The sequence below is a fragment of the Pan troglodytes genome, chromosome 19 (assembly GCF_028858775.2).
Source record: "Pan troglodytes isolate AG18354 chromosome 19, NHGRI_mPanTro3-v2.0_pri, whole genome shotgun sequence".
NCBI classification, from domain to species: domain Eukaryota; kingdom Metazoa; phylum Chordata; class Mammalia; order Primates; family Hominidae; genus Pan; species Pan troglodytes.
Genome location: NC_072417.2, coordinates 59,862,403 through 59,885,219, shown reverse-complemented (window position 1 = coordinate 59,885,219; position 22,817 = coordinate 59,862,403). Strand labels below are relative to the sequence as shown.

The window sequence follows — 22,817 nt, the reverse complement described above, 5'->3', positions numbered from 1 at the left end:
GCCTCAGAGATAGGAGGGGAAGAGGACAGGAACCATCAAAGTCATGATGCTTTGACTTTTTTCTCTATTTTCTCTTTCCTTAGAGACTGGAGGAATGCTTTGAAATAGATGACAGCCAAATATAAAATGTCATTGATTCAGAACTTACTTATGAGAGTCTTTGCTCTAAGTATATCAGTTCAGGACCTAATCAGATCATATTCAAAACTCAGAAGAAGAAAATAACTTCTCCCAGTCATGTCACCTAAGTAGGAATTGCAGTTGGCTGCAAGTAATGGACCAAAAATAATGGTGACTTAAATAAGATAAAATTTTATGTTTATCTTCTGTAAGAGTAGCCTGGGGTTGGGCAGTGCAGTTGCTCCCTGGATGTCTTGAAGGTCACAGGCATCTTATAACTTTCTGCTCTACCCTCCTTGACAATGGCTTTTATTCTCAAGGTCAGTTAGTGGTCCCAGGATGGCAGCTGCAGCTCCAGCCATTGGGTCTGCATCCAAAGAAGCAAGGGTGAAGGGACAGCAGCATCCGGCAGGTGAAGAGCTTGTGGCAGACGGAGAGCTTTTTTGGCCTCCAACTAAGGATTTCCAGACACATCTCATTGGTCAACTGCTGTCATGAGGGAGGCTGGGGAATCTAGGAAGGATCATACTTTAGCCGGGCATATTGCTGCCTTCAAAAAAACTAGAGGTTTTATTACCAAAGAAGATGGGGGAAAAGGATATTCAACAGGCAAGTAGTTGTCTCTGACATTTCCTCCAGAAAACCAGATTTCTGGCTTGGGCAATTGGCTAAATGGTACTGAATGGTGGTGTTGTTTCCTGAGACAGGCGACACAGAAGAAGGAAGAGGAGGAATTCAGTCTGAGGCAGGTCGAGTATACGCTGCTGGAGGCATTAAGGTGAAGGTTTTTGTTGTAGGCAGAACAATGGCCCCCTAAAGATGTCCAAATCCAGGTCCCTGGAATTTATGAGTAGGTTACCATACATGGCAAAAGGGACTTTGAGTTGTGATTAAGGGGTGTTATGGGCTGAACTGCGTTGCCCCCAAATTCTTATATTAAAATTTGAATCCCCAGCACCTCAGAATTGGACTGTATTTGGAGACAGAGTGTTTAAAGAGGTCATTAGGTTAATGTTGTCATGAGGGTGGGCCCTAATCAAATCTGCCTGGTGTCCCTGTAAGAAGATGAGATTAGGGAACAGACACATACTGAGAAAGGACCACATGGACACACAGGGAGAAGACGGCCATCTGCAAGCCAAACAGAGAGCCCTCAGAAGAAACCAAACCTGCTGACACCTTGCTCTCAGACTTCTGGCCCCCAGAACTGTGAGAAAACAGATTTCTGGTGTTTAAGCCATCCAGTCGTGGCACTTTGTTATGGCAGCCTGAGCAGACTCATAAAAGGATTTTGAGATTGGGGGATTATCCTGGGCCATCCAGGAGGGCCCAATGTAAGGTCTCAATATAAGTGCCCAATATACAGCATCACATAGGGGTCCTTATAAATGAAAGACGGAGGCAGGAGGGCTGGAGAAAAGCTGTGATGACATAAGAACACCAGCCGTCTTCTGTGGACATTGGCTACGAAGATGGAAGGGGTCTCAAACCAGGGACTGCAGGCGGCCTCCAGAAGCTGAAAAAAGCAAGGAACAGATTCTCCCCTAGAGACTCCAGAAGGACACAACCCTGCCTGCACCTGGGCTTTAGCCCTGTGAGATCCATGTTGGACTACTCACCTCCAGAACTGTGAGAAATAAATTTTTGTTGGTTTAAGCTACTAAAGTTATGGTGTTCCTTTTTATTTTATAATCACAATAGGAGGCTAACACTGTATATTCAGTAGGCATTTAGATGCATGTTTTGCAAAGTCACCAACACGCAGAGAATAACTGAAGCCATTGTCATGGACAAAATCATTCAGATAATTATTTAGAATGAGGAAGAGACGGAATCTAGGGAAGAATCTTCCGGGAGACCAACATTCCAGGAAAGGGAAAAAATTGCACTGCTGTTTCTTTGATGGCTGGGTCTCAGGACAGAAGTGTAGCCAGATGGGGACATGTGGGGAGACACTGATCCCCCTAAGTGCCTTCCTTAGACATGACAGCTGCACAACACAATCGAAGGCTATGATGGACAGGTTTCCAAGCAAACAGCAAAAAGCAAGACCGTGAAATAGAGGTGTGAATAGAATCAAAAGGGCATTGCTTTTTATAGGCTGGGGTTCTCCTACTAACCCATAGGCAGCTCCCAGTCCCCCTCCCCCTCCATCTCCCCATTCCTTTCCTCTCACCTCCCACCCCTACGTGAACACCTATCATATCTCCATTCTAGAGAGCTGGAAAGGCAGCCTGGGGCCAGAATGACTTGGGCACACACCCTCTGTGCATTCTGTCCTCCCTCTGTCTCCATCCTAACTGATGATCTCCTTGCTTCTGTCCTCTGGGGACTCTCCTGATTGCTTTCTGAGATGAGAGCTCATCTTTCTCACAGCATCTCCAGTTTTGATGTCTGGTGCATGGCAGGTACTCGGGGCCTTGAAATGCTAGGCTAACAGCTACTCTTGAGGGAGGGATCAGAGACCATGTCTGAGAAAGGGATCAGAGGAAGGGAAGGTCCCCAGGCCCTAGGGAATGAGATGGGCAAAGGCTGCCTGAATAGAATCTGCTTCCCTTCTCTTTCAGGTCTTCCTCCCATGCAACCCCACAGGAAAAGGACCATGATTGATGCTTACATTCCTTTATTGATTGAAAAAGAGCCCAACATGGTCTGCATGATTATCAGAGGGGCCACTGGCCATCACTCCCCCTCCTCTTTGCAGTCACTTTGGTGGTTTTGCCAGAGAGCCCTGCTGTGCAGTGGGAGATGGTCTTAGTTTGGAGGTGACCTTTACCTAAACTTCGTTCTCTTTGGAATAGGAGACCTGGACTTGGAGAAGGCCTGCAATCTCTCTTTCCTGCACCTGTAGTCCACAGACGTGAGCACTGTCCCTTAGCCATAGAGGACCCCCCCCCACCCCCCCTCCACATGGAGACCAGGGGAAGCTGACTGCACAGAGCCAGGGCTCAGCTGGGCTGGTGGAGTGCCTGAAGCTCTGTGCAGGTCTGGATAGGAGGAAACGGCCAATAGCAACTGGACCTCCTTGCAGGTGCTAGGAGCACAGGCTCAGGGCTCTGGGGATGGGAATGAAGGTAGGACCTGGGAGGGCAATTGTCTGCCTGGGTTTCTGCGGGGCAGGGCTTCTTTCCAGGAGCTGGTGTAGTAGGGTCAAGGCCCTTCAGTGACCAAGCCCAAGGTCCTTCAGTGACTCCTCTCTAGTCTTGAGAGATAGAGGGAGGGTCTTTTGAGAATGAAGGAACAGAGCAAGTGGCCCCTAAAGCACCTCTGCCTGTGGGAGGACCAGGTGCTCAGCAGCTCTTCTCTGGAGAAGTGGTATTTGGTCTTTTTTATTTTTTATTTTTTGAGATGGAGTCTCCATCTGTTGCCCAGGCTGGAGTGCAGTGGCACCATCTTGGCTCACTGCAGGCTCTGCCTCCAGGGGTCAAGCGATTCTCCTGCTTCAGCCTCCCAAGTAGCTGGGATTACAGGTGCTTGCTACCACGCCCTGCTAATTTTTGTATTTTTGGTAGAGATGGGGTTTCACCATGTTGGCCAGGCTGGTCTTGAATGCCTGACCTCGAGGGATCTGCCTGCCTTGGCATCCCACAGTGCTGGGATTACAGGTGTGAGCCTCCACGCCCAGCATGGTATTGGATCTTGATTGCCCCTTTGCTTCTAGGCACTCCCTGTGGGAGGTGGTCTTAGCCTTATGAGGGGTTATGAACTTGGCCTATAATGTGATGCAATGTGAACATAACCTGTGTCAGCAGGTCCTGAATCCTCCTGCTGCTCAGTAAGTGAGCCTGGCCCCTGGAACAAAGGCTGTATGTACCAAGGCCACCTTGCTTTGACAGTGTGGTGATTGGAGCCCCCATTCCTGCCCCTGACCATGCCCATAGAATGGAACCTCATGCTTATGGCCTGGAGCTCAGGATATGAGAGCATATGAGCTCTGGAGGTAGCCGTGGGCTTACGCCTCTGACTGGTGCTTATAGGCTGAGACCTGGGGCATGTAACTTACTTTTCTAAGCCCCATTTACTTAACTGGGAAAGGTGCTACAAAGGTTTGCATACAGGGGAGAAAAAGAACAAACTAAACTGTGTGAAAGCCCCCAGCACGGGGTCTGGCACAGAGGAGGTGCTCAGAATGCGGGCTTCTTCCTGGCTGGTGGCTCCTTTTGTCTTCCCTTCTGGGCTCCTGGCCAGGAATTTTACCCCCGTCCTGGGCCCCTGCCTGGTGTGCCCTCCCAGCCTGTCTGGTGACCTCAGCTCCCTTTCCGCTTTCCCCACCTTGTTGATGCTGGTGCCTTCTGCTGCTCCTTAGAGGCCTTTAGAGAGCTGTGTGGAGGTGGAGGGTATGGGCATGGCCTCTGCAACTAGACCAGCTGGGTTTCAATCATGCTGTCCTAGCTTGATGTCCCTGTGCATTACTTATCTCACCTGTAAAGTGAGGATGATGGTAACAGTATTTCAGGACAGGATTTTGGAAAGGATTGAATGAGTCAATGAATAAAGTGCTTAGATCAGCTTCAGGCATGTAGTGAACACCCAATAAACAGTCATCATTTCATTCCTCTGCTCTTCAGACACCACCCCAGAATGCCTCCTTGCCAATCGCCTCTGATCACCCCTCCTTCTTCTGTCCTCCCCTCCCCAACCCCACCCTCCAAACCCCCATGGCACAGGGTTGTTGCCACCCAGCAGCATCCCCAGGTACACCCCCTGGGTAGTTTCCTTGCCCACATTTAATATCAGACATGTTTGGAGCTCTGGGTTTTGGTTTTCTGGTGCCCTCTGATCTTCGAGTGCAGGAGATAGTGAGGAGATGGGTATGAGGGTCAAGAAGGGTGGGGGGTCATGACTCTGGCAATGTTGCAGGAATTGAAGGAGGAATAAAATATCCTTTGCTCTACCCAGACATACCACCAGTTGCTTTCTTATTTCCTTTATGGATTGAGCCAGCTAGTGCAAGCAGAAAGTCAAGGCCACAGTGAGTTTGGTGGGAAGCCAAGTGTAAGAGAGTCAGGATTAAAAGGCTGGAGGGGCAGAGGAGGCCAGCACAGGAGACGAGGAGAAGGGGCTTAGAAGAAAGGAGACCTGGGGAGCTGAACTGCACCTGCTCCTTGTGCCTGCTCTTGTCAGTTACTGGGGACATTGATAGGCTGACCCTGGAGCAGCTGCCTGCCTTGCCCCAAAACACTGATTCATTCTGGATGGTTCTTTCTCGATATCTCTTTTTTTGGTCTCAATACTTGGCTTGTGAGGATGGAAAGAGTTGGAAGCTGCTGGTCTCTGCCCCGTCAGCATCTCAGAGTAGGGTCATCAGCTCCTACAAGATGCCTGAGGAACCATGCACAAAATCCATCCTGTCCATTTTCTCCCAGGCAGCAATCTGGGGAGAAGGATGTGTGGCAGTGGAGGGTGGGGTGCATTTTAGATGAATTAATTGGTGGACATGGTCTTGAAATTCCTGAAGAGAAGAATGAAAACACAGCAGACAGTGTTACATAGAATACAATTCAACATTACATTGATTCCTTTAGGCTTCGGGTTAGATCAAATTCTCCCAAACAGAATAGCCATGGGGAGCATGATACAATCTAGTGAGCCTAAAACATGGAAGCTGGTTCTGTCCTTTGACCCACTGACGTGAAAAGAGTCATTGCAGGTGATGCTTTGTTGCAGAAATGTGGAGTCTGACCTGGGCTGCATTTCCAGATCAGGTGCATCCCTACCTCAGCCTTCCATGGGGTAACAGGCATTGGCAAAAAATGTCCTGCCTCGGTGTGACCCTGGAAACTTTCCAGCTCATACTCATGTGGAGGATCCCAGTGGGGATGACGATGTTTGGGGATATTTCCTCATATTCTCTTTGCTGAGAAACTAGCTTGAGTGGGCAGGGAATGGAGGCAGGTACTGCTAGAGTCTGCAAATTGAGTCCAGAACCTGGACTTCTAGAGTTGTGGTTATCCCTAAACTTCCTTCCACTAAGACATCCATGATAGCAGTATCCAAATGGGCCCTCCTCATATAGCTGTGCCCAGGCTACAAGCTCCTGGGCAGAGGAAATGAGGCACCTGGAGTGTGGGTTTCCAGTGAGTGATCTGGAGCCCACCCCATTTGCTCCCATTTAAGAATGCATCAAGGAATGCAAGAGTAATATTACAGGGCCATCAAATCTGCATTTATCTCAGAAGAAGGGAAATGATCTGCAAGGTTTGTCACTGAGGCACTAAAACTACAATTAACGACATAGCACTTGCAACACTCCCAAGATTGGTCCTGACCACCTATGTGCAGGGCTAGAGGTGAGCTAGAGACATGGCCACCCTGGCATGGGTCTCCATGAAGGCTATGGCCATCCTGGGTGAGCCTCAATGGCCATGAGTTCCCCAAACTCTGACTCCGTAGGTGGGTCAGGTAAGAGGTGGTCCCCATGACACAAGTGCTTGCCTCCATGGATTTTCTCACAATGCAGAAGGAACAAGGATGGATTCTGGCTCTGCATATGGAACTGCCATGCAGGATGGGGATATCTGGAGGGCCATGGTGACTGGGAAGGCCACAAGGCTGAGGAGTGAAGAGAATTAGCTCAAGACAAGGGTGATTCTGGTGCAGGATGCTCTCCTCTCACACCTCATTACCAAATGCTCTCCAGGGGTCTTTGGCCTAGGGCAGCATGGCTGGCTCCCTCACAGGTACTGCTTCTGTTCTTTCACCTACGGGCCTCTTGGTTGCCACAGGGAGTTACAGAAGCACTTACTTCTCAGGGACTCTTTGCTTGCCAGGCCCTCTGGAAACCCACTTCCCGTCTCTACCATAGACACCAGGAGGCCCTCAATGTGCCTCCAGGAGAAGCTGCGCTAGGCACTTGGTGAAGAGGTAGGAAGCCAGGCAAGAGAGGGATGAAGTAAAAACATCTGGGAGGTCAGACAAATGGCCGTGCAGTTTCCTAATTCCATCATGCTTCTCCTTCCCCAAGCTACTCCTGCACACGCATAGCAGCTCCTGCTGCTTCCAATGCCGTTCTTCCCCCTCTTTGGTAACTCTTATCTTTCCTTTTGTTTTTGGGTTGGAGGACATGGCCTCCAGGAATTTCTCCGTCCTCTATCAAGTCTAGGGTAGACACCGCCTGTGTTCCCACACCCACCCACATTTCGCCAGTTGGCTTGGCTGCCTCTCTCACCTCGGGAAGCAAGAAGACAGCAGGGACCGTGTCTTGCCCCCAGCCAGGGCTTATCCCAGAGTGCGACATTTAATAAATGTTGGCTTTTATGGTGGGTGGGGGCAGGGATAACAGAAGCTGGAATTTTCTGACGTGAATTCCATCTCTAGAAACCTACAGATCATTCAGATATGGAACTTGATTCTCTCAATTTTGATCTTGATGGACGTGAAAGGGGAAACAACCTTACAGGATCCCTCTGTATCTTTCCATTTAGCTGTTCTAGATGCAGAGATAGATGCAGGGGTAGGAAAGAAATTAGGGCAACATGCATTTTGTCCTTGGCTAATGATCAAGTTCAGAGAAGACAGTGGTCAATGAGAAAGATAAGGTCAAGCGGAAACAGTGACATCCCCTAGCCTACCCCACTGCCTCTGATGTAAATATTATATAATTAGGAACTAAACTTCTTCAGCTGACTAACCCCTAGAGTCATGTTGTCATGTCCAGGGGCACGTGCCATCTTGGAGAGTGTTTTTCCCAGGCCTCCCTTCATTGTTCAGTCTTTGGAATGTTTGATACTTGTGATCTTGAAAGTCTGCTAAGGGAGCTAGGGCTGTCAAACCCAATGGGTCAGAGCTCAGCCATCCCTCCCTCCTCTGTAAAGGACCTCGGTGGGTCAGTTTTGGTTCCAGAAGTATGCAAATGAAGAATCCAGCTCTGGCACTCAGATATGTAAACATGAGGTTCTCCCTTGGGCATAGCCCACCCTCGAAGAATTTCCCAGCATGCATTGCACTTGGCAGAGAGAGTTGGATGAATGATGCCTGGATGCAGGGGCAGGGGGTTAGAATGACCAAAGGGAAGGCCACAGCCGGGATCCAAGGAAGCATCAGTCAGAATAGAGATCAAGTGGATACATCTGGCAACATTCCCGGCTGCATGGAGGGTGGAGCCCCAAGCTCTATCTTCCCCACAGGGTCAGGAAGAGCATTTTCCTGGATCAGTTTTATGGCACCCCACAGAGGAGACAGGGATGTCGGATGTTGGTCATCAGATCTTCTCCCAGTCAAGGTGGCAGGGAGATGTGGAAACCACCATCAGCGAGTCAGGAAGAAGGACTTGAGGCTGCGTAAGAAATTCGACTTCTGTCTGTGCTTCTGTTTCTTTTTGATGATGGGCACCCACACCAGCCCGCACACCAGCATCATGAGTCCCAGGGACAGGAAGCCAGGCCCTACCATTTTGAGGATGGAGAGACTCTTGTCACTCAGCTTCAAGGTGTAGGCCAAGCAGGTGATGACCACGCCGAAAAGCAGGATGGCACCGCCCACTGACATGATAACGATGGGCTTGCGGTAGATTTCCCAGTTACTCCTGGGGGTGGTGGTCCAGACAGACTCGCTCCTGGAGCTGATGCACAGGGAGCTGGCGGTCTGGCTGGGCAGCAGGTCCTTGGCTTCTGGAGACTTCTCATCGACCTCTAGAACCTTGGGGAGAGTCTCCATCGTCATGGTTGCTCAGGACTGGGCGCCTAGGACCGGCAATAGTTGGAAACAAGAGTGGAGCCAAAGGAATCCTCACACACCCTTCCTGTACTCAGCATCCATCTCTAGCCCCACTCTCAGTGGAGGGTGAACAAGGTTTTTGTGCTGAAGCCAAAAAAGAAAATGAAATGAAATTCACGTAAATAAGAAACCACCCAAGCTGGTATAATTTTTTTTTCTTGCAAGAGATAAATATTATAACATTTTATTCAATAGCTTTTAATATTTAAAACAAGGAACAGTGATGCCATTTTAGAAACAAACAAGTTATAGTTATAGTTTTTTGTTTGTTTGTTTGCTTGTTTTTTTTTTTAGATGGAGTCTCCCTCTGTCACCCAGGCTGGAGTGCAGTGGCCGTGACCTCAGCTCACTGCAACCTCCACCTCCCGGGTTCAAGTGATTCTCCTGCCTCAGCCTCCTGAGTAGCTGTGATTCCAGGCACCTGCCATGAAGCCTGGCTAATTTGTGTATTCTTAGTAGAGATGGGTTTTCACCATGTTGGCCAGGCTGGTCTCGAACTCCTGACCTCAAGTTATCCACCTGCCTCGGCCTCCCAAAGTGCTGGGATTACAGGCATGAGCCACTGCACCCGGCCAGCTATATTTTGTTGAATGGCATTTTATTTTCAGACCCAACCACTTTCTAGTTTTCTGATCTTGATGGAATTACTCAACCTCTCTTTGCCTCAGTTTTCTTATCTATAAGATGAGGATAATGTTACTTCTTTCATAGAATTTTCAAAACGGTGTGAGTTAAGGGATGTAATGCATTGAAATAATGCCTAGCATATGGCAAGTACTCCATACATGATATCGTTTGTCTATTAGAAGAGTGATGCTTTACAGATAAATTCTGCATGTGTGTCCTGTGCCAGACACTGCATCAAACACTTCCTTTATTAAATTGAAACCTGACAATAAACCTGTGAATTAGGCATTAGTCCTGTTTTACTGATGAGATAGTGAAGCTTCAGAGAGGTGAAGCAACTTCTTGAAGATCACATAATAAGGAACAGCCTGAGCTCAGATTTGAACCCTGTCACTCCTACCAGGCTATGCATAGTCTGGAGAACACCGTTTCGTGCAGCCTGGGCTTTCACGTGCTCTGTCAGCAGAGGACAGTGATGTCACAGGTTCACAGTGCAACCTTCTTTTTTTTGAGATGGAGTTTCACTCTTGTTGCCCAGGCTGGAGTGCAATGGGGTGATCTCAGCTGACTGCACCCTCCGCCTCCCAGGTTCAAACGATCCTCCTGCCTCAGCCTCCTGAGTAGTGGGGATTACAGGCATGCACCACCACACCCAGTTAATTTTGTATTTTTAGTAGAGATGGGGTTTCTCCATATTGGTCAGGCTGGTCTTGAACTCCTGACCTCAGGTGATCTACCTGTCTTGGCCTCCCAAAGTGCTGGGATTACAAGCATGAGCCACTGTGCCTGGCCCCCACAGTGCAACCTTCTAAAATCTAAACGCCACGCTTCCCTACCCTCCATGTTAATTACATCAAGGCCAATTTCCAGCTTCCTGTTCTCAGGCCTGGAAAGGTATGGAGTCTCACTCAACTGCCCACCCCAGGGTCTAATCGAGAGCCCATCTGCATAGCTCTCAGCCACTGGGGCTCCCTCATCACTGACCCTGACTCAGGGGAGGTAGATGGTCACCCGTGTGGAGCAATTTCAGGGCTGGGCTGCAGAGAAGTACTGCTTGCCCGCCAAATACTTCACTAGACCAGTGCTTTCTCAAATTCTTTTAATGTCCGATTAAAGCATTTCTTTCTTTTCTTTCTTTTTCTTTTCTTTTCTTTTTTTTTTTTGAAGTGGAGTTTTGCTCTTGTTGCCCAGGCTGGAGTGCAGTGGTGCGATTTTGGCTCACTGCAACCTCCGCCTCCCAGGTTCAAGCGACTCTCCTGCCTCAGCCTCCTGAGTAGTTGGAATTACAGGTGCCCACCACCACACGCAGCTAATTTTTGTATTTTTAGTAGGGACAGGGTTTCACCATGTTGGTCAGGCTGGTCTTGAACTCCTGACCTCAGGTGATCCACCCTCCTTAGCCTCCCAAAGTGCTGGGATTACAGGTGTGAGCCACCGCACCCAGCCTAGATTAAAGCCTTTCATTTCATAATCAGAAATGTGGGTTCAAGGCAAAGGTCTATATATTTACAACAAGATAATAAGATGTAAATGACTGATATTAGATACTTTCCTGAGGATAGATTCTGTTTGAGAGAGCCCAGGTTCCCTGCCTGGAGGTTTCACAAAGTTACTGCCCTGATTCATCTTTCAGATGTCTCCAAGGTGTCTGTACAGTGCTTTGTACCCCAGAGATTTTACACATCTTTAATTGAATGAGTAAGTAAATGAACAACTCTCTCTCCTTTCTTTCCCTTCCTCTTCCTTCCACTGGTTGCTAAGGACAAACACAGGACCTGCTCCACTTATATAGAAACCACTTACACACTTATTTATCTTCTAGCAGGAGCCTGGTGCCTCCCCTGCAGTAAGCTCAGGCGGTTGCTGCTCTCTGGGACAGAGCCCACAGGCTCTCTCCTCCCGTGCCCCGAGTCCTCAAGCTCTCTGGCTGTTCTCTGAGGGTCCCTTGCCTGCTTGGGATGACTTTCCTTAAGCAGCTCTCCGAGGCTTCTGCTCTTTCTGCCTCTTCAGATGAAGAGGGAGACCTTGGCCTCTGGACCTTGGCTTCTACCTTCTTTCTTGGCCAAGAATCCTGCGATTCCTCCTCTGGCTTCTTCTTCTGTTTCCTGTTGGGCTACTCACGCCCCACTCACGTCAGCATTTACAAATATCTCTATTTATGAGTGGGATGTGGGAGATTTCTTTCCATAGCAAAAAATTGTATTGGGGAAGGTGGGCTATTCATCCTGGTCACCATGAAACCTTGGTCAAGAGGAAGGGGCAGGTTGCAGATAAATGTAACATGTATCAGGGCTTGGGAGCCACCAGCTCCAGACACATGTTACACAGAGAGGAGTCCTTTACTGAATGGGTTCTCCTTCAATCCTTCCGACAACGTCAATTTCAGCGGAGTCCCTCCAACCTGTTCATTCCAACCCTCACTGCTCAGGCCTGAACTTTTCTGAACTAGTGTCTTCCCTGACCCCAAGAATAATGATTCCATTCTCTAGAACAAGCAGTTACAGATCCCTCACCATTAACAGGGGGAAATAGGAGTTGTAACCAAGGCCTTCGGAATTTGGCCTTGGTAATGTTACAGTTTGGATCTCTGCTTCCTAAGACTCTGAAAATATTACAAGGTGCTTTTGTAACTGTAGGCACCCAGTGTGTGCTTCCCTTTGGAGCCTGTGGTATATTTGCATAAGCAAAGTAGCCATTTAAAAAGTGATTTTTTTCCCCCCTGTGGGCTTGGGGGTAGGGATGGGTTCATAAAGCTGTTAGGAGACTTTGTGCTGGTTACTGCAATCTGGTCTCATGTGAGGATGTTTGATCATCTTCAGCAGAATTTATTTTTCTCAGTAGTCATTTCCATCCCTTTTCAGTGAAGACATGGGGCAATATGATGGCTGTTTCCCAAGGCTGGAAAGGTTGTGATGAAGGAATTAAATGCAGTGATTCTCAGTGGTGCCAGAGGAGATAGCTGGGGCTGGGCAGGGGAAGGGCTTGCTCCTGGGAGCTGCCATCTGGGAGTGAGGGGGCTCAGGAACAGGAAGTGTTGAACTGGAGGCTGGGGCCACTGCAGGGACATTGGACTGTAGATTCTGAGAGAGGAAAATGGGCCTTGCTGGAAGTAACTAAGACCTTCTTTCTGGCTCTGCAACGCGGTCGCTAGTTCAGTCTCATTTTCTAGGGGCAGAGACTGATGCCCAGTGGGGTTTAGGAGCTTGGCGAACTATACCAACCCCTGCATCAGGCCAAGGTCTTCGGCCTCAAAGCTCCTTGCACTGCACAGCAGCTAGTCTAGATGGGTCCCAAAGGTTCCTCAACTACAAGAATCTTGAGATTTTCACTTTGTGGCTCCATCCTGTAGTAAAATAATCTCTCAATGAATACAGAATGACTTAGATTCATAACCCCCTAACATTGACCACCACGTGATGTGAGAAAGAAGAATTCTGTTGTAAGTTTTTCATAACGTTACATTTATTCAGTTTGAAGGACTATTTTTTATTCTGAGATCATAATGTAATGGAGTGGAGTCCTTCCTTGGCATTAGAATAGTCTTCATTTTATGAAATAATTATGATGGAAGAGGATCATTGGTTTTGTTAGTAACTGCTCAGAAAAAAATTGGCCACTATGTAGATGTCTGTCTATCTATCTATCTATCTATCTATCTATCTATCTATCTATCTATCATCATCTATCTGCAATGGTCCATGAAATCCCAAAGAAAAGCAACTATCCATTTGTTGGGAGGGAGGATGTGTCTTTGGGAGAGTGAATGGGCAGGGAGGCACTTCTAGGCAATGACTGAAAGAGAAGAAGTTCTCTTCCCCTGAGCAGAGGGAATGCCTACCCTCCTCTCCCTCCCACACTACTCTCTGTAACTGTGACCAGGAAAAAGGCAAGGAGCATCTATAAACAGAGGCAGGCAGGCAGGGCAGGGCTGTGAGTGGAACTCTGTACTGGGAAGAATTAAGCCTACTTATTCACAGTTCCAGCAAGTCACTAAACTTACTTGCAGAAGCTGCTTGTGATGGAAAGACCCAGGTCTTTGGCATCAGAGCGACCACAATTTGAACGCAGTTTGCCACTTACATGCTGTGGGACCTCAGTCAGGTTACTTCAGCCCCTGAGCCTTACGAGCCCCATATAAAACAGGGATAATGGAGTGTCTACCTCATAGGGTTGCGGTGACAGTCAAATTTCAAGTAACACTGCTATATTGTCTGACACATTCTACGTGTTCAGGAAATGGCCTTTGTTGCCATTGCAATTATTTTCTTTCTGGGTCTCTGTTTTTCCATTTATAAAATGAAGGAGTTTTCTTAGCTATTTCAGATAAGTCTATAGGTAATGAATCAGCTTGAAATCTGAAAACTGAGGTTTTCAGAAAATCACCAATTCATGGGCTGTAGGAGTTTTATAACATTTTATTAAAGCCCCAATAAAATTCCCTTTTTTCTGTATACCAGGGCTTTTTAACAATGGCACTGTTGCCATTGTGGATTGGAAAATGGATTGCTGTGGCAGACTATAGGATTGTAGGATGTTTGTATTGTAGGATAGTTAGCAACATTCCTGCCCTCTACCCACTAGATGCCAACAGTACCTCTTCCTCCCTGTTGTTATCATCAATAAACAACAATAAAATATATCTCCAGACATTGCAAAGGTCCCCTGGGGTGGGCAAGATCAATGTGGTGGATCAAAGGCTGCTCTGGCCAGCCTTTCCTCCTGCCTAGCTTGAAAATTCAGGATAGAGGCTGGGCTTCCTCATCTTCTACCCCACGGCACCTGGCTCACAGCCTGGCACTTGGCAGTTGCTCAGAGGACGTGGTCCAGATGCTGCAGCTCTGTCGGGGACAAGGTAACACTCAGGGGGCTGGTCCAGTGAGAACCACCCTTTTCCGCTTCAATTAAGTTACTGGTAGTTTGGTTTGTGTGATTCAGGAGATCCTTCACTCACTGTAGGGAGTTGAATTGTGGCCCCCAAAAGATATGTCTACCCAGAACCTCAGAATGTGACCTTATGTGGAATAAGGGTCATTGCAGATACAATTAAGATAAGGATCTTGAGATTAAAACATCCTGAGTGAGAGTAGGTTCTAAATCCAATGATTGGCATCCTCCTTCTAAGAGAAGGGAGAAGGGAATTTGACACACAGAGGGGAAGGCTATGTGCAGAGGAGAGATGGAAGGAATGTTTCTACAAACCAAGGCATGCCAAGGGTTGCTTGAGGCTGGGAGAGAGGCAAGGAGTGGATTCTCCCTCTGAGCCTCCGGAAAGACCCAACCCCACTAACACCTTAATTTTAGACTTCTGGCCTCTAGGAATGTGAGACCTTCAATTTCTGTTGTTTCAAGTCACCAAGTCTGTGGCAATTTGTCATGGCAGCCCTAAAAAATAAGTATACTCAGTTTCCTTTAAGGTCCTGATGCCCCAGACTGGGCAAGGACTGAGGCCCCAGAGAGGATGGGCCTATGGAGGAGCAGGAGAAGCCTGGAGTTGCAGGGCCTCCTGGACTCACCTCAGATTTGAATGTCAGCTCGCCTGCAGGGCAGCAACTGGAGAAGGGCGGATGGGTCCTTCTCCCCTGGAGGCCAGTTTGGAGCTTCAGAAGGCTGAGTTAGTGGGTGGGGACTTAATTACAGTACACAACCAGGCTGAGCAGGCTGCAGGCTGGCACCAAGAAACAGTGCCAGTCTGGGACTATACAGCAACCAGAAGCCAGACAGAGAAAGAATGCATGCGATGTGATCTCATTTCCGTAAAATTCAAATATGTGTAAAACAGTCTATGCTATGAGAGCTTAGGATAGTGGCTGCCTTTGGTGGGGGTAGTGACTGGAATGGGGACTTTTGAGGTGCTGGCAACGTTCTGATTCTTTTTTTTTTTTTGAGTCGGAGTTTTGCTCTTGTTGCCCAGGCTGGAGTGCAATGGCATGATCTCGGCTCACCACAACCGCCACCTCCTGGGTTCAAGTGATTCTCCTGCCTCAGCCTCCCGAGTAGCTGGGATTACAGGCATGTGCCACCGTACCCAACTAATTTTGTATTTTTTAGTAGAGATGGGGTTTCTCTATGTTGGTCAGGCTGGTCTCGAACTCCCAACCTCACGTGATCCGCCCACCTCAGCCTCCCAAAGTGCTGGGATTACAGGCGTGAGCCACCACACCTGGCTATGTTCTGATTCCTGACCTGGCAGCTGGCTACAAGGGTGTGTACTACTGGCACAGTACACTTGAGTTGTGACCGTTTTTGTGTGTGTGCAATCTATGTCAATAAAATGCTTAAACAAAGACAATTAAAAGATATAACTAAATGCAATACATTCCTTCCTTTGGATTCTGATTAGAACAAGCCAATTGTACAAAGGCACTGGGGATAATTAGGGAAGTTTGAACATGGACTTGGATACGTCTCAGCCTCAGTGTGAACCATGATTCCTTTCCCTTTTCCATAAGCAGATTTATCCCTAGAGCTCTGTGACCTTCCATCCCCCAAACAGCACTGGTTTTCCCTAGGTAGTTGCTGACCTCTAAGGTCAAATCAACTGCATAGACCCTTAGTGCTAAGAGGATGAGAGGGGGTCTGGGGATCCACCTGACAGGCCCAGAACCCCGGAGTGATGATCCCTGACTGTATAACTCGGGGCCCACTTCCTGGTTTAAAGAAATAACTTATTCACCTCTTACATGGATATGTGGTAGGGACAGGGATGCCAGACAAGAAAAGGGAAGGGAAGAGGGTGGAAAAAACACAGAGGACAATTGATTTTCAACAAATGCATCAAAGCAATTCAACGTGGAAAGGAAAGTCATTTCAACAAATGGTGCTGGAACAACTGGATATTCACATGGAAAAAAGAATGAAACTTGATCCCACTTGACGTCATCAACAAAAACTAGAGCTGGATCCTGGGTCTAACCTAAATGTAAAAGGTAAAACTATAAAGATTTTTGGGGAAACCACAGGAGAAAAATCTTTGTGACCTGGGGACAGGCATAGATTTTGTAGACAAGATAGAGACAGAAAAAAAAATCAATAAAATAGATATCATCAAAATTTAAAATGCCTGCTCATTAGATGACACCATGAAGGAAATGAATAGGCAAACTCTGAACTGTGACAAAATATTTACAAAATATGTATCTGGGCTGTGCACAGTCGTTCATACCTGCAATCTAATCCTAGCACTTTGAAAGGCCGAGGCAGCAGATCACTTGAGGTCAGGAGTTCGAGACCAGCCTGGCCAACATGGTGAAACTCTGTCTCTGCTAAAAATACAAAAAATCAGCTGGGTGTGGTGGTGCACACCTATAATCCCAGCAACTCGGGAGGCTGAGGCACGAGAATCACTTGAAACTGGCAGATGGAAGTTGCAGTGAGCTGAGATCTCGCCACTGCACTCCAGCTTGGGCAATGGGGCGAGATTCCATCTCAAAAAAAAAAAAAAGTATCTGTCAATGCTACATATGATTAATAGACAAAGAGCCCAGTTAAAATGGGCCAAATGTTTAAATAAACTCATTACAATATAACAAGTGAACAAGGAACCCAGGAAAAAGTGCTTGACATTGATGTTTAACAGGAAAATACAAATTAAAGCCACAACGAGACATCACCACACATGCACTACAATGGATAAAATGTGAAAATCTCACAATACCGTAGGTTGGTGTGAACGTGGAACAACCCGAGCTGGTGGGAATGTAAAATCGGTTGTTTTTTACAAAGTTAAATATACGTCTACCCTTTGACCCAGCAGTTCCACTTCCAAATATTTATTTGTCCCAGAGAAATGAAAAGGCATGTCTGCAAAAAGACTTCTCTAAGAATAGTCATAAAAGCTTTATTCATAATAGCAAAAAAAAAAAAAAAAAAGAAAAGAAAAAAAAAGAAAAAGAAAAAGAAAACAACCCAAATGTCCCTCAACAGAAGAAAGGATAAATGGTTGTATAATCACACAATGGAATGTTACTAAGCAGTAGAAAGGAGCTAACTTCTGAAGCGCACAACAGCATGGATGAGCCACACAGACATGCTGGGTGGAAGAGATCGGATATGAAAGAGTACCTATATGGCATGTTTCCATCTACCTGGCATTCTGAAGCCAGCTAAGAACTAATTAAGGTGGCAAAGCTCAGAAAATGGTCGTGGGGCTTGAGGAGAAACCAACTGGAAGATACACGAGGAAATTTCCCAGGGTCGATGGACATGTTCTATGCGGTGACATTGGTGGGGGTTGCATGAGGGACCCATTTGTCAATATGGTGTTGTTAGATCTGTGCATTTCTTTTTCTTTTTCTTTTTTTGAGACAGAGTTTTGCTCTGTTGCCCAGGCTGGAGAGCAATGGCGAGATCTCAGCTCACGGCAACCTCTGCCTCCCGGGTTCATGCCATTCTCCTGCCTCAGCCTCCCTAGTAGCTGGGACTACAGGCGCCGCCACCACCATGCCTGGCTAATTTTTTCTATTTTTAGTAGAGATGGGGTTTCACCGTGTTAGCCAGGATGGTCTCAATCTCCTGACCTCATGATCTGCCCGCCTTGGCCTCCCAAAGTGCTGGGATTACAGACGTGAGCCACTGCGCCCAGCGTTGTTGTTGTTTTTTTTTTTTTTTTAACTACAGAAAGTTAGAACCTGACTAGCACCGCTTTACCAAGTCACTGGTCCTGTTCCTTCCCACCCGGTGGTTGTAAAAATCTCCCTTTGATATTACAGCCAGGTGTTAGGATGGAAGTAGCTCACAAGGCGTCATGGAGGCAGCTGTGAAGGGGCAAAGGCAGGACACACTGACCAACTCCTCCCTGCCTCCCTTCTTTGGCCTAAGTGACCGCTCACCTTGCCAAGGCAGGCTTCCTTCTGCTGGCCGAAGTTCCTACAAAAATCTCCAATGTACCTCAGCTGCTTCTCCAAAGCCAAAGAAGCCATGCGGCTGGGGAGGGCAGGTGCTTTTTATACAATAATAAAAACTACCATTTATCAAATGCTTAGTGTGTGGTGGGAGCCACGCCAAATGCTTTGTCTGCATTGCCTCATTTCATCCTCCCACCCAGTCACTCCTCTGGGGAAGCCATATTCTTGCCCCACTTTGCAGGTGAGGAAACTGAGGATCAGAGAGGTATAAGTGACTTGCCCAAGATGACTCACAGATGAGGAGAGCATCTGGATTGGAATGTGAGTTTTGCAGCCAGCCTGGCTCCAGACTCTGTGTTCAAGTCTATTCCGCCCCTCTTTGGGGCGGTTTTAACGTTTATTTTCAAATTATGGGAAAAGCAAGTGAGGAGGATGCCCAAAGTGGGACATAGTGAACAGAACTGCAGCCTTGGCTGAGGAGGTAGGCCTAGGACTGTTGGTTACAGCTGCCAAGGACGCCGGGGTCCCCGAGCTGGGGCCAGCAAGCAGCAAGAGGCCAGCAAGGGGCCTGTGGCACAGTGGCCTTAAAGTCACCACTGTCACCATGCCACAAATCCAACATAAGATGCCTGGCATGTGCCACTTTCTTCGCCTGGGGAGTCTCTTTTAATCCTCTGCTTTAGGAGGGTAATACTATTATCATTCCCATTTTGCAGCTAGGAGCGCAGGCTCAGAGCTGCCAGCCTCCAAATCCTGATTTTTTTTTTTTTTTTTTTTTTGAGATGGAGTTTCGCTCTTTTGCCCAGGCTAGACTGAAGTGGTGTGATCTTAGCTCACTGCAACCTCCACCTCCCAGGTTCAAGCTATTCTCCTGCCTCAGCCTCCTGAGTAGCTGGGATTACAGGTGCATGCCACCACGCCTGGCTAATTTTTGGATTTTTAGTAGAGACGGGGTTTTGCCATGTTGGCCAGGCTGGCCTCGAACTCCTGACCTCAGGTGATCCACCTCCCTCAGCTTCCCAAAGTGCTAGGATTACAGGCGTGAGCTACTACGCCCGGCCAATCCTGCTCTTTTATTTATGCTTTCTCAAGGAGAGGGCCCTGCCTTTTTTTCTCCTTGTTTTCTTCACCGCCTTCCTTGCATTCTACCACCCTATACCTTACATCTCCACCTCCGAACTCACTCCCCAGCCTTTCCCTGGTGCTGTCCTCCTTCGAACGTGCTGAAATACAGTTGGTATTAATAGGGTTGTCAGATTTAGAGAATAAAACTACAAGGTGTCCAGTTACAGTTCAGCCTCAGATCAACAACGGATGGTTTTTTTCATGTAAGAATGTTCCAGTATTGCATGGGACCAACACATGCAAAAAATGTATTTGTTGTTTGACAAATTCAAATTGAACTGGGCATCTGGCAATACATCTGGCACCCCTAATATTGTAAGAGATCCCGCTGTGCTGCTGTGCTTGGGCCTGGAGTTATCTGGCCCTTCCTGAGCTTCTGCCCCTCAGGCCCCACCATCTAGAGAGCTCTGATAGCACCTGGGCTATTCTGGAAGTTGCAAGAGCTGAAAGCAGAGGAGAGAGGCACACATTACCTCACTGCTGGGAGGCTGGGCCCAGCGAGGGGAGTCTGGGGGAGAAGCGGGGAAGGCAGGATGGAAGTGGTGGGAATAACACCATGTATTATTCATGTGGAAGACCCAGAGTGGTAAGAAGTGGAGGGTCCTCCTGTTTCCCTCACGGAGTCCCCATTAAGGCCCCACCCAGCTCCAGCTTGCCAGTGGTCGTCCCCACGGTCCCTTATCTTCTCTGGCGGTGCTGTCTTCCCCTCACCAGGACATTCAGTTGGTGACTGTCCACCCCTCTGATAAGGTGAGTGGGGGCCAAGTGTCTGGGCTAATAGAAGCTAGAGGGTTTCTGAGTAAGCCGCTGCTGTCACCATGGCCATAGCCACCCATCTGTCACCTGCTCATAGCGCTTCTAGGAAGGGAAGTTTCCCAAAGGTCACAGTCAACCTAGAGGGTGCCACCCACCTCCCTTGTTGGGCCACCCGGCTGGTGCCCAGACCCTGGCCAGTGACAGGGTAGAAAAATAGCTCGGGCGATTGCGTGTGTGACCACGGCTGGCTTTACCCGGATGCAGGGTCCTCACGGCACACAGTTGCCTGACTGAGCCACGTCTTTGTCCATGTTTGCATGTGCCTGCCTTGTTCCCCCTGTCTGAGATAAAACTCCCGAGGCAACCAACGCACTCCACCTTGTTTTTCTGGCACCTGCCCCAGACACCTGCCACAGCTGCAAGAGGAAGACATTGGCAGCTGCAGAGGTCTGACACAGGGTGCTCAGGAGGACGGCTGGGGTCCGAGATTCCACCCATGTACTCCGGGGTCTGGGGGGTGGCCTTGCACTTTACTGTCTGGCTTTTTTGCTTCTTCTTCCACTTAGATTTGGGAGGAGAGTCCCTGCCCAGCCCTTCCCACAATGGCTGCTAAGAGTGAAGGCTGGATGCTATAGACGCAGGACTGAAGCAGCCCTCTGCCCACAAATTCCCTTCTTCCCGGTACACAGCAAGGGGCAGCCCCCCTTCCTCTGGCCACCACTGTCTGCCAAGACCCTCAGCAGGCAGTGCCTCCAGGCTGACTTCACCCCCTTCCAGGGCATAGCCCCCTCTTCTCCGCTTGTTGTTCATGCTTGCCTTCCAACCCCAGTTTAAAGACAACACGCTCCAAAGCAAAGTTAAAACCTGCTCCTTCCTCCAGCGAGATGGAAGGAAGGGCAGAGGGAAACGTTCCCTCCTTACTTACTGTCCTCGATGTCCCAGGGGAGGATGGGGGACCTGGGAATCACTTGGTGCTCGTGCAAGGAGGAAGCCGGCAATGAGTTTCTGCTCAAGTCCATGCCAGCCGGAGAAAGCCACCCTGACCACGTCCAGAAGTCAGTGTGTTGTGAATCCCAGCAACTGAGCAGGCTCCAGCAGGGATGGATGAGCTCACCAGGCGATGGCCTAATGGGTTAACTCTTTGCGAGCTGCTAGCATGGGTCCTTGGACTGTGGCTTTCTCAGCTCTGCTCAGCCACAATTAGATGAATCTTGTGAAAAATTCATGATGCTTCTCTGCAGTCTGTCTTCAAGTTTCATGGAGGCGTGTGTTCCGTTGGTGCCTGGGCAGGGCAGCTTCTCCTGACCCAGGCTCAGAAATCAGAGGACCTGGAGTTTCTGGATTGGTGGAGGTGTGTGGTGGCCATGGTGGTGGGGATGAGTTGCCAAAGAGTGGATCAGACCCTCCGGCTGACTCAGGCTACACTGGCTCTGTTCAGTGCAGGCCTTAATAATTTGATCTGGGAACTCTCTGTGTTCTGGATGTTGGAGGGGGCACATGCAGACTTAGAAAACATCCTTGGTTGCAAGATGGCAGGGACACTTCTTGGAACTTTCCAATGCATAGGTGGGCACCCTATGTTACAAACTGCCAGGAGCCCACAACACGACTTACCTCCATCCCAGGCCCGACATCTCAAATAGAGGCAAAAGAGCTTGTTCCCCATCGCTCTTCCAATCATTCCTCATGGTGCCCTGTTGCTTTTTATGGGATGCCTGCTGCCACAATGATGAGAAGAGAATGATGCAAATCAGTGCAAGGAGGATGAAAAGGTTTTCTCCTCTATAAACCTTTACCAGACTGTGCTTGGGGAAGCTGGGTGTGAGCTGTTGAGTGGCCAGTTCTCAAGATGCTGACGGATACACTGAGGTCAGCAAAATTGCCTATGATTCTGGAAGGCATGCTGGCTTCTGCCCTGGCCCACGCTAACCTGAGAACGTGGGCAGCTGTTGTTCCTCAGGATAACTGGTGGGTGGGCATCCTTGCTACTGGGAACAGTACCCTGAGGGGCTTCCTCTGTGGTCTGCCGGGAGGGCTTTCCTAGGAGCCATCCAAGGAAGCTGCTGTCAAGGCAGGTATGAGACTCTCCCATATTTGGCATCTTGAGTTCCTCATCTGTGCAATGAGCAGGAGATTCTGAGCCTAGAAGGCTCTGTAGAGGTTGCTGTGTGATCCATGCCTAGAGAAGCAGAGAGCTAGGAGGATGAGCCTGTCCCCTGAGCTGCTGTGAGGGATCAGGCTGAGTACGCCCTCTGTCCTCTGTGAAGATGAGCGTCTCTGCTCAGGGCAATGAGCAGGGAGAGGCCTGCCTTGAGTGTCCAGGGGAACTTGACTTTGAAGGTTTTTGAGGATGTGAGTTGCTTTGCCTTAGGTGCCTCTGACTTTATACTCAAATCAGTTTGTAAAACCAAGTGGCCTGGCTCGCAGAGGAACCCTAGAGTGAATTATTTCGCAATACAAATAATCAAATGATTTATTTATTTATTTTTACAAAGTTCGGGCTATTCCCCCACCCTCTGCAGGGCACAGCAGTGTGGCAGAGTAATACCATCCTAAGTTAAACCCTTATTCATCACTCCCTCCATGTCAGGCACTCTTCTAAGCACTTTATATATATAGCAATTCACTTAT

At 48.4% G+C, this 22,817-nt stretch overlaps 1 protein-coding gene and 1 long non-coding RNA gene across 3 annotated transcripts in view; one reads left to right on the top strand and one right to left on the bottom strand.

The window, feature by feature from the left end:
• Window positions 1-22,817, top strand: part of LOC104002919 (uncharacterized) — a 152,464-nt gene that overhangs the window by 86,997 nt on the left and 42,650 nt on the right. The gene's annotated exons all lie outside the window — the stretch shown is intronic.
• PIRT (phosphoinositide interacting regulator of transient receptor potential channels) lies at window positions 5,601-21,254 on the bottom strand. The gene is made up of 2 exons (XM_001153990.6): window positions 21,112-21,254; window positions 5,601-8,919 (listed from the first exon to the last, which is right to left on the bottom strand). Exon 2 carries the CDS (start codon window positions 8,779-8,781, stop codon window positions 8,368-8,370), a length of 414 nt encoding a protein of 137 aa, XP_001153990.1. The 5' UTR covers window positions 8,782-8,919; window positions 21,112-21,254; the 3' UTR covers window positions 5,601-8,367.